The 12,126-nt window shown below is 38.7% G+C and overlaps 1 protein-coding gene across 1 annotated transcript in view; it reads right to left on the bottom strand.

Annotated features, from left to right (window-relative positions):
* Nucleotides 1–12,126, bottom strand: part of SPAG17 (sperm associated antigen 17) — a 238,915-nt gene that overhangs the window by 139,343 nt on the left and 87,446 nt on the right. The window contains exons 8-13 of the mRNA XM_005542180.5: nucleotides 8,917–9,078; nucleotides 7,705–7,777; nucleotides 7,381–7,493; nucleotides 2,338–2,475; nucleotides 2,138–2,251; nucleotides 1,391–1,541 (exon numbers count right to left, since the gene is read on the bottom strand). Of these exons, the coding sequence (XP_005542237.3) occupies nucleotides 1,391–1,541; nucleotides 2,138–2,251; nucleotides 2,338–2,475; nucleotides 7,381–7,493; nucleotides 7,705–7,777; nucleotides 8,917–9,078 (751 nt within the window). The remainder of the gene's footprint in view (nucleotides 1–1,390; nucleotides 1,542–2,137; nucleotides 2,252–2,337; nucleotides 2,476–7,380; nucleotides 7,494–7,704; nucleotides 7,778–8,916; nucleotides 9,079–12,126) is intronic.

The raw sequence follows: 12,126 nt of genomic DNA, 5'->3' as shown, positions 1-12,126 counted from the left end.
CTAGATATTATATCTTAATGACCCCTCTTTCCACTGTCTTCAAAGAGCATAAAATGGCTCTTCCTGCTGTGAGAAGCTGTTAGCTTGAGTCAACTCCTGCTCAGCAACATGCTCTCTATTGACAGTGGGCTCTCTACTCATCTCGGTATCCCTAGGTACAGAGCAGGTGCTTAAAACTGCAGACTGCACCATCAGACCTCTGCAGTGGCTTTCTTCTTGTCTCCTGCTCAGTAGGGTAAGGAAATTGTGTTCTACTGGGTATCCAGAGACCAGAATGTTTTCTTGTTTTTTCCACCATTGTCATAATCCTAAAACAAATAATTTAATCCTGCTAGGATCTCAGCTTTCTTATCTGAAAATAGATTTTGACTAGATTAATTCCAAGGTTTCTTTCAGTTAGGAAATGTTATGGTTCTATGATTCATCTTTCTAGATACAAATTTAATTTGTGGTTATAAATAGTGTGCTCAGAATTTTCTCTCAAGAAAGGATCAAATATGAGCTTTCAGTAGCACAGGTTACAAGATATCTACATCTGCCTCCCAGGTCACTCTCTTTCTTATTTCCTTCCTGTCCTCATGTGCAGAGATGGTCCACGGTAGTGCTCACATTAGTTTTACCCCGGTGAACATTCCTGCCAAATTCAGATTATCTGGATCCTCTTCTTTTTCTTTTCTTCTCTAATTAAAAAAAGAAAGAACCATGAAGGGACAAAATGGGAAGAGACAGAAGAAAAACTCTTCTGGAACCTGTGTTTTATTGATTGTGGGTGGCTGCAGCAACAGGATATAAGATGAAAATTCAAAGACAGGTATCTCTGAACTGGGGCAAAGTTGCATGGTCCAAGTTGCTCTTCTCTCCTTCCAGATAATGTCTCTGCAATGTTACTGTAATTTTTACATGATTTGCAATGATGATAAAAGAGTGCAGTGGTCAGGCAAAAGACAGAAGGGCAGCATTGTCTTGGAAATTATATGCATGCATGCGTGTGTGCATGCATGTGTGCACGCGTATGCACGCACACACGCCCCTTTACTTCTCTGTAAGTAGGATGGGATTACCACATCATCTCCAATGATGTCAATGGGAGTATTTGGGACAGAGATGGGGGAAAACGAGGAAAAAAAGGAATTATCGTGGCTAAGAAAACACAGTGGGGAAAAAAAAACCCAGTGTATCAAATTGAAGAGTGTTATGCATTATAGCTATGACGACACTGCTAATGACATTATTCAAACAAGACAGTTGTAGTCAATCAAAATACCCACCTTAGCCTCTGAAAGGTCTTTCAATAATGAAAATACTTTTTGTAAATAAGGGTGTAATTTTAAGGGGCATATATGCCCATTAATTAAACTGAGTTGAAGCTAAGACAAAACAATGGACTTACCACTCGTACAAAAGTGCATAAGCTCATGAATCATAGCTAGACGTTTAGTGTTGTTCCATGGTGGGGGTAGAGGGAATTGAAGGAATTCCCACAGTGGCAACTTGGACTGCATCTCCTGCTCAATTTGAACTGGATCAAAATTCTTTTGGTCCTGATGAAAAAGAGCAACATGACAGAAGACATTAAAGTAAGCTGTCAAGTGCCTTATGCATATGGAAAAGGCTAAACATGATACCTTCACTCTCATTATTTGGGAACAGAGGAAATCAATGGTAATTGGGAAAGACAAACTTTTGGGATTTTGCTGAAGGTCAAAAAGCTAGTTCCTATGTTGCCAGGAGTTCCTGGTGCACAAAAAGGACTGATTCTTCATTCACAGTGACAAACTGCCAAAGTCTCATATATATTCATCTCTCTCTTTTGAGATCCTTTTCTGGCTTCTACTAGTTTTTCATAGCAGCAGATATTTAAAGCAAATAATTATAAGGTTTTAATGAACATTTAGTGGTGGTAACAATTAATTGAATTGTTAATTAAACCTCAATAATCAGACAAATTTCCTAGGCTGACATCATTTTTCCCTGTATCTAGGTTCATTTTCCAGGTCCTACTTTGTACGCAAGTATCTATTTTGTACATTACATTTTAATGAGTGTTGATGAAGTTATCTAATTAGCTTCTTTCAACAAATAGTTACACACACACTTTCCCACATCGGTTTTCTTTGGCTAACCTGATTATCATTACCTTCAGTGTGTACTTCTTGTGGGCGTGTGCATCATGATAGTTCAGTAGGAGGGGGCCTTTGGGCACTGCTTTGCTTTCATTTTCTTCTTCAGATAAAAATATTTCCTGAAGATTCTACGCAAATTGAAATAATATTGATTTAAAGAGAGAATCTACGCTTTTCCAAAGCATGAAGACTCTGCTATCTCAGACTATCTGACCTTTTTCTCCCTCTCTGAGAGACAGAGTGAGGGCAGAAGGGACACAATGTGAGCTGCGATTCTGTGGTCTAGCCCGTCTGCTCTGGGGGATGGCTCCCGCAGACTGGGTGGGACAAGATCTTCTTCAGTTGCCACAACCTGTTGAAATCAACAATGAAAGGAATTGGTATAAGGGTCCGCTCTTTAGTGATACTCGCTGCTCATTGCTTCATTCCCATTGCTTAGTAAGAACCAGTCCATTTCTACGACCCAAGTACCACTGCTGACACAAAATGGCGGGAAACTATCAGTGACCACCAAATAAAAGGAAAAGTGTTTGCAATCCATGCATTAAGGTAGGTACAAATTTAATATTTGTATTAAAATAGATAACATAAAAATGGTAAACAATAAACTTTTGATGAAAATATTTCATGAAGATTCTATTCAAATAGAATAACAACACACTTTTTCTTAATATTTACTCTTTATGTTAAAGCAGTGGGAAGAGTGCTCATACAACTTTGGATTCATTCAATATTTACTGAGTGTCTACCACAAGCCAGGTACTATGTAACACATCTTTGCATATGATTATTTAAGCCTCATAGCAATCTTGTGGGGGCAGATATTATTTTCCATTGTATAGAGGAGAAAACTAGGGTGATTGGCCAAAGCTCAAGGATATTGAGTGGGAGAAACTGGGGTTCAGGCCAGATCCTCATTCTTTCTTCAAAAATAGAAAAGTTATTAGATTATGAGATCAGCAAATGGAATAGTGTCTCCTTTATGTGAGGAAAGTGAGGTCCAGAAAGATTAAGCGCCTTGTTCAATTTTACATGGTAAACAAGTAAAAGAGTTTGAAACATTATCAAGTTAAGCACCTAATTTACAGCTTTTCCCTTTACTCTATATACTATAATCATCCTCTTATGATTTCATATCCCTCTACAAGTTTCCTCAGCCTTGGCATTAATGACATTTTGGCCTAGATAATTACTTGTTGTAGGGGCTGTCCTGTGCACTACAGGATGTTTAGCAATGTCCCTGGTGTCTACCCATTTTATGCAAGTAGCACCCTTCCAGATGTGACAACCAAAAATATCTCCAGACATAGCCAAATGTCCTCTGGGAACAAAATCACCTCCTGTTGAGAACTACTGCTCTAGAACAACAAAATTGCATCCTATTCTTTACCTAGAAACACCCTACTGTCAGAAGAGTCACTCACTGTTCCCACTTTCTATCCTCTGATCATTTCTTGGACCCACTTCAATCATAAAAGATGACTCAAAACTGTTTTTTCTCTGAAATGTTCAATTCTAACATCCCATCCTGTAAAATGTCATCCCATCATTCATATATTTCAGTTTTTTCATCCCTTTATTATTATTAAGCCTTAGTTCATTCAACATGGATCTACTGAGTGACTTCTATTTGTGAGGCACTGAGCTCATTAACTGTCTCTTTTGGTACCTGGAACATAGTAGATGGTTAATAAATGTTGCTTTAAGTTTAGTAGAATAAAACAAGAAAGGCTAAGATAAATAAAATAATGATACTGCAAGCTCTATAGGGCTTTTGTACTTTTATGCATTTATTGATATAATAAAACCATTGGTATTCTAAAAACTTCATGGAGCAATTATAGGCAAATATTAGTGTAGCTATCTAATTGATTAGAAAACTAAGGCAGTCAAAAACCAGAAAAATGTATATGGGAGGTAATAGAGATGATAGAGTCTGAAAAGGACTTCAAAATAAACCTTTTACATATTAACAGGAAAAAAATGTGTCACATCCATGAACTAAAACAATAGGCAATTGTAAAAAAAAATTAGAGAATTTACAAATTAAAAACATTACTGCCAAAACAAAACTTCAATAGCAGATTAGACTCCCTGAAGAAACCATTAGTAGGAAGGTAAGCTAGAATTCCCAAAGGCATAAAATTGAAAGAAAACTTAAAAAGACAAAGAGGAAAACCCTGAAGCTCCAACATCCATTCAGTAATAATTAAGGTAAATTGATAGTAAAAATGGTACTTGAAGATAGAAGACTTTCTCAGAATCTTCTCAATTTAACAAATATGTATTTAGTGTCTACTATGGGTTAGGTATGGTTATTGTGTGCCGAGCACACAGCAATGAACAAGACTACATTGTTACTGCTTGTGTGGAGTTTATATTCTAGTAGGAGGATGGTGAAGGTAAGAAAAAATAGCTGATCAATATATTGCAAAAAGAAAAGCTGTTGATAAGAAAATAAAACAAGGCGATGTGGTGGAGAGTGCTGTGTGTTGTGTAGGGGAGAGGGTTCTTTAGATCAGGTGGTCAGAGAAGGCCTCTCTAAGGAATGACACTTCCACTGGAGACTCTCCAGAAAGACAGAAAGCTTTCTAGGTAGAGAAGTTAGAGTAAAAGGTTAAGGTGGAATTAAGTAACATATCTGAGGAAAAACCAGAGGCCTATGTAGATGACAAATTGTGTGTGTGTGTGTGTGTGTGTGTGTGTGTGTGTGTGTGTGGTGGTGGGCAGGAGGTGAGATGACAGGTACATCTCAGAACTCTATTTTTAGGACTTTTATGGGACAGTGTAAGGAATTTTTATTGCACACAGAATGTGACTGGAAATCAGATTATAATTCCCTTACACCATAATGACAAGTTTGATAAAATCATACCTCGACATAGTCTTGTGTTATCAATTATAAAGAGAAAACCCTAACAACTGCTAGAAAGAAAAATAAAGATTACCTGCGAAGAAAAAGGTATCAGATTGACATCGGACTTCTTAGCAGCAACATTAAAAGGAAGACGACAATGCAGAAATCCCATCCAAATACTTTTCTGTGCAGATTCACTAGGTTTTAAGTCATTTCTGCTACTTAGCATTTGAACGAAAAACGTTTTGTGCCTCAGTTTCCTTATCTGTAGGATGGGTGATATGGTTTGGCTCCGTGTCTTCACCTAAACCTCATCTCGAATCGTAATCCCCACGTGTCGAGGGAGGGAGGTGATTGGAGCATGGGGGTGGTTTCCCCCATGCTGTTCTTATGATAATGATGAAATTCTCATGAGACCTGATGGTTTTAAAAGTGGTAGTTTTCCAGCACTTTGGGAGGCCAGGACGGCGGATCACGAGGTCAGGAGATCGAGACCATCCTGGTTAACACGGTGAAACCCCGTCTCTACTAAAAAATACAAAAAACTAGTCGGGCGCGGTGGCGGCGCCTGTAGTCCCAGCTATCCGGGAGGGTGAGGCAGGAGAATGGCGGGAGTCCGGGAGGCGGAGCTTGCAGTGAGCCGAGATCGCGCCACTGCACTCCAGCCTGGGCGACAGAGCGAGACTCTGTCTCAAAAAAAAAAAAAAAAAAAAAAAAAAAAAAAAAAGTGGTAGTTTTTTCCTGCTGCCTTGTGAAGAAGGTGCCTGCTTTGCCTTCCACTATGACTGTAAGGTTCCTGAGGTGTCTCCAGCCATGCAGAACTGTGAGTCAATTAAACCTCCTTTGTTTACACATTACCCAGTCTGGGGTAGTATCTTTATAGCAGTGTGAAAATGGACTAATACAATGGGGGATAAAAACAGTTCTTGCTTCATAGGATTGTTCTGAGGATTACATGAGTTAACATATTGAAAGTATTTAGAACAGTTCCTGGTGCCTATAAGTGCTACGTATGTGCTACTAATATGAATAACAAACTCTTTCAGATACACATAGAACATTCACGATGACCATGTTACATGAGGTCACACAGGAAGCCTCAGGAAATTTTAACTTGCTAACTTGCAGAACATGCCTACTGATCATAATGTAAAAAAAAATTAGAAATAATCAGTAAATAATGGAAATCAAAATAATTCATGGGTTAAACATGTAAATAAATTAAAAGATTTAGAATTGAATACACTGAAAGCATCAGGATGCAGACAAAGAAACACTCGAAAAGAAATGTGTAGCCTTAAATAAAGCAAAAAGACTAAAAATAAATGAAGTAGGCTTTGAATTAAAATGAAATACAAAATAAATCCAAAGAAAGTAGAAAGATGGAAATGACAGAGATGAGCCGGACACCGTGGTTCATGATTGTAATCCCAATGCTTTGGGAGGCTTAGGTGGGAGGTTGGCTTGAGGCCACAAATTAAAGACCATACTGGGCAACATAGCAAGGCCTTGTCTCTACAAAAAAAATTATTTTAAATGTGCTGGCCATGGTGGTGCATGCCTGTTTTTCTAGATACTCAGGAGGCTGAAGTGGGAGGAACACTGAGCCCATGAGTTTGAGATTGTGAACTGTGATTGTGCTACTGCACTCCAGCCTAGGGGATAGAGAGAGACCTTGTCTTAAAATAATTAAATAAAAAATATATAAATAAATAGATGAAATTAATGAAGAGATTAATAAAATAAAAAGTAAAAAGATGTTGATCAATGAAACAAAATCCTGGTTCTTTGAAAAGACCAATACAATAGCTATGCCCTTAACAACCATGATCAAGAAAAGGGAGGTACAAATAAATAACATCAGTCATGAGGAAAGGTACATAACCAGATACAGAGGAAATTTTAGAACATATTTAAGTGAATAGTGTAAAGCACATTGGATCATATTTAAAACTCCAGTAAAGTATTTATTAAGACATATTCATTAAGAAAAAAGCTGACGACAAAAATTGGCCTCAGAAATAAAAAAATCTAGTTAAATCTACAAGCATGAAAGAAATTTTAAAGATAACGACTATTAACCACCCCACCCACTTGTCCATGTCCTCTTCCTCTTCCTCTTCCATTAAAATGACACCAGACACAGAGTACTGAGGATATGTTCTATCAAAACTTCAGGGAATGTTACATAAATGGCTCCAAAGAATAGCAAAAGAAAAGAGAATTGAAGCTGAGGATTTAAGCAGACTTTAGTTTCATCTGAAATATTCTAATCTTTATAAAGGTGAATGCATTTAGGTATTATAATTTTAAAATAGTGTAAAAAAAAACAGAAGCCGGGAAAGATGAAATAATTTACTCAAGTATACAACCTGATAAAATGCCTCAGAGTATCCCCACCTGTTCTAGCATACAATGCAGTATCAGGGGCACAGAAATGAATTCCTCTGGAATCGGATTCAGCAAATCATTGTAGTATCTCATGTCTACTTCAGTTGTGATGACTGAAGTCACTGTAAAATATAGAAAAAACCATTGCCCAATTAAGATGTGTTCTCCATTATTTCCATCAACATTTCATTCATAATTTCAAACTATGACTATGCACTAATAAATGCAGGAGCTGTAGGTGAAGGGAGGCTGAAAGTAATATGGAGGGCAGTCATTATCTCTGAAAATGCCAGCTCGTAGTGTTGATCCTTCAGCAGCCGATTTCATACATGCCTGGTGGTGGAGCTTGTGGTTCTTCATACTGTGTCTTCTTCTTTCCAGGAGTTGGTACAGCAGGTTGTGGAGCCTAGAAAAAGGATAATTAAAAAGAAACAACTGAGATACCCAGCTGAGAGATGCCCTCACCAAATGCTGGTATGAGATCCAACAGGATTCTGAGGTTGTATAATTATGTTCACACCACAAAATCATCTGCTAATATTAGAACCAAAGGAACAGAGTTTTGCCTGATGAAGGAAAGAAGGTAATGGTATAGACATTATTTAGTTTTTCCCACCAGAACCCACTGAGCAATTGTGAAGAAAGTGATGGGGTGATGGGGCACTGAGCATCAAACAGGTTTTTTTTTTTTTGGCCCCTGGGTGACTCAGAGTCATCCCATTTTCCCTCTCCCAATCCTTCAGCAGTTCTCCATTGCCTACATGATATAAACCAGACTCTCAAGTTAGCACCAAAGGAGATTCATGACCTGGCTCCTGCCTCTCCAGGTTTGGTTTCTGTTGTTCTTCACTTTGCACATGCAGCCTGGGATCACTGAACTACCCTGTACTCCTGGCTTGTACCATAGTACTGCTTTTCTTTGACCTCCATATCTTTGTACATCTTTGCCCCTTTCTTGAGAATATCATTCTGTCCCTTTCCCCTATCACGCTTTCCATTAGGCACTTCATACTCATCTTTCCCCACATCGATAATCCTGGTTCAATTTTCCTGACTTCCCTCTCTTTGCTCTGCTCCCCTCCAGATCAGGTGACCAGGTTTATTTCTTCTACCGCAAGCTGAGATGACTGCTCTCAGCATTCATCATGCTATGTTGAAATCATTGTCGACTTGACTGCCAAAGTTAACCTCAATGAGGAGGACAGGGAATGAGTTTTCATTATTGTATTATCAGCATCTTGCAAAGCGCTAGCACACAGCCAGGTGCTAAACAAATATTGTAATTACTTTATCAATATCCTTTCTGTCATAGATGTTATTCATTGTACTGAGTGCTGACAAGAGGGTTCCAACCCTGCCTCTGTAAATGTCTGGTAGTTGAGGAGCTCCATAAAGCCCCCACCATGTAGCTATCTTTTATGGCAGTAGGCAGTATGACCTTAATGTAAGTATTTTATAACTTTTTCTTCATATGCCTTATAAATATGAAAATAAAGTTGTGCAGTGAATCATTCATCCCAGTAAAGACATTGAGCCCATGCCTACCTCCAAAGTTGGCATGGCTTCTAATACAGGTTTCTCATTAACCACTTGTGGAACATTAATAAGCTGCATACTTTCCAAATAGTGCTGGTGCTGTCTTTTCCAATCCAGGACGTCATACATCAGACAGGCAATATTTTCAAAGATATCAGTGCCCAATTTCAGCTACAAGTGAGAGATTTAATGGCAATTGGTTACTAGTTTTATACTGTTGGAATCAGATATATGGTTTATATCTCTCTTAACAGCTATGCCGATCAACTTTATACAGGAAAGCAAACCCCTAAATCCCCAAACCATTGAATCCCAGCCATGGTGACCCCATTTATATTCCTGAACCTTTCTTGTCCTTCTTTGTTTACCACAATGTGGACTGTTTCCTTTGGAGGGTCATATGGCTGCCTAATGTTTTAAGAGTTTAATTAATGCTTCAACTAAAAGAAATACAACTGAGTCATGAGTTTCAGCAGTGTGGCCTATATTCTTAGTATCTCAATTCCTAAAACACATTAGGTAACTTTAATATCCTCAGCCAGTGACAAGCTATAGATGATTTCTTACCTGGCTATGCAAGGAGCACAATGGAAACACTGACTCTGCTTTGTGGATCATCTACCCAATACGTTGCATCTACACAAGTATTTGGGCAATCAGTATTTCTCCTTTTCCTCCAACCTCCACCTCTTTCCTTTCACCTGTTCTATCTCTATGGCAAAACACTAAGAAATCCTGATAGACTATTGTTTCTATAATACCCACAAGTTTTATGAGCTGGCAAGCAAACTGTAGCTCAGATACCTCTATTACTTGGGCTTTTGTTTCCAGAAGTAGGAAAGCAATGTGATGGCTGGGTCTGTCTGACTGGAAGCAAAGAAGAAAAAATAGGCTCATCCTATGTCTGAGTTCAAGAAGTAAGGTGGTATGAGATGGTTCCTTGTATGCAGAAGTCCAGTGACATGCACAGCTCTGCCAATCACTATGGTGCACCTGGTTGCTTGCTGACTTCCCATTCCCACTAAGGCTGAGGCTTCTGAAGTCAAGCTTCAATCTGGTATTGCTTGCCCAAATTCTGGCATAGAAATATGTTTTTGTTTTTGTTTTTATTTCTAGGAAATAGAGTAAAACTTTTGCCCAGTGATCCCTTAGCTTAATCTAGATAATAGATTTTAAAATCCAACAGCAAATCATATGCTAAGGACAACACATTATTTCAGCAACCAGGGTCTTAACTTGAAATGTTGCCGATGTCTTCCAGGGACAGTCATCATGCCTTGAAGGGCATTTATTTGATGTAAAGCTTTTGTTACCTTGGTTCAACAGAAATATAGCCTGCTTGTTTGCAGCCAAAGTTTGGAAAGGTTGCAAATGCTTTCCTCCAATAAAAGGGGAAGAGGGCTCCTTGGATGGATCCTATCCTGGATATGAAGACATTATCAGTTTACAGATATAGCTTAAAGGTGACACTATGCATTTGATCTGCTTCTACTAGGGGTAGATTTATCATTTTTATTCTTATTAAATGATCTTGTTTAAAATGAACTTTGATCTTACCTATAAAATTCAATGACTTTTTCTTCTAGAATCCAACTTAATGACTGAACCATTTTCAAGACTTTCCCTCCCCATCATCCTCAATGCTGAGTGCTTCACTCACAAACCGTATCTTAGAGAGGCATGCATGGGCTTTAAAAGGTTACTACAGTTGGACCCAGACCACAGCCCTGGTATAAGATGATATTCAGTAAATACCTGCAAATTGACTAACAGATCAGTCTGGGAAGCTGGGCAACACAGCCCTAATTGGCTCTGTAGAGACCTGAATGTTTTCATTGTTGACAGTTACCTTCCTGGCCCAACTAGAGACCCTTTACATTAATGTTCCACTTCTGAAGTCAGGAATGTTCCACCATAACTAGAATGGTAATATTTTTCCACATAAAATAATTTTTCTGAACTTTAGTTTCCATTTAAACTCTTCCATTCTGTATTTTTAAAGTAAAATATAGCCACTACCACTTTCTTTGAAAGGAAGTGATTGAAATCTAATGAATAGGAAATTGTGGACACTGCAGTGGGAAGCAGACTGCTAGAAATGTTGCTCGGTCCTTTGAAGTTGCCATTATATACCATAGTGTTCATGTCTATGTTCTGGTGATGCAATGGAATGTACACAATTTTAGACTAATGCATTTCAGCTTTATTCAGCCTGTGCCTGGAAAGTAAAGAAGACACACAGTAGGGAGCCCTAGCTAGAGATGGAGCAAAAGGTACTCGGTTTGAGACTGACTTAGAAGCATTCTCCTCTGTATGAATTATGGTTCAGGAATTATAAGGCTGGGATCTCCCATACCCTGTTGAACCAAAAATGTACACAAGTTCTTTATAGGGTATGTAGCCAGGACTTGGCCCAAATGAGAGGAGCGGTGTTTCTTCAAAATTTAACTTTGTGGATGTGAGTTTTATTAACCAGAGATTTTACATGCTTGGGAGAACAACTGGTCTGTGGAAGACAGAGTAAGAAGCTGGATTTGAGGTGGGATTTCAGGATCCCAAAGAAATAGCCTCTTCCCCCAATATATGTCACATTTTGAGTATAATCTAGAATTTCAAGAAAATAGGATGGAATGTTCATATGTTACTTGGAATGCCAATATCTCCAGGATAGGGAAACATATTAACCCAAGGCAACATGAAATAGTAAAGGACAGGACAGTGGGTCCTTCTGTGAGCTCAGGTTTAGGAGGCAGGAGAGTGGAAGACAGGAAAGCTGAACCTATCTAGATGAAGGGGTGGGGAGGGGCAAAGACAAAGGGAGTTTGGAGTCTCCAGTCTTTCCCAGAACTAACTCGGCTTTTTATCACAGCTTTTCTACATTCAGCTTCATTTTCCATGCAGAGAACAAGGCTGAGAGTCATCAGGATATCAGACTTAAGTGTGGTGTTTCTACATAGTGCCATCTAATGCCTTGTGTTAAGAGTCTTTATAACTCAAATGGATCTCTCCATTACTACTTATTCAAGTCCTGTCCATCCTTCAGGGTTCAAGTCTAGCCACTCTCCTCAGCATTATCACTTACTTCTTTAAGTGCATATCCATCTCAAGGTAATAGAACCAGGGACACTCAGAGTCCGAAGTGTCCATGCCCCATAGCCTACCCTCGGCTGTAGAAACAGTTCCAGGCTTTGATCTCACTCTTCTTTCAGACAGTTGGCT

This window comes from Macaca fascicularis, chromosome 1 (genome assembly GCF_037993035.2).
Source record: "Macaca fascicularis isolate 582-1 chromosome 1, T2T-MFA8v1.1".
Taxonomy (NCBI): Eukaryota; Metazoa; Chordata; class Mammalia; order Primates; family Cercopithecidae; genus Macaca; species Macaca fascicularis.
Note: the sequence above shows the minus strand (reverse complement) of the source record. Positions and strands in the feature narration are given on the sequence as shown.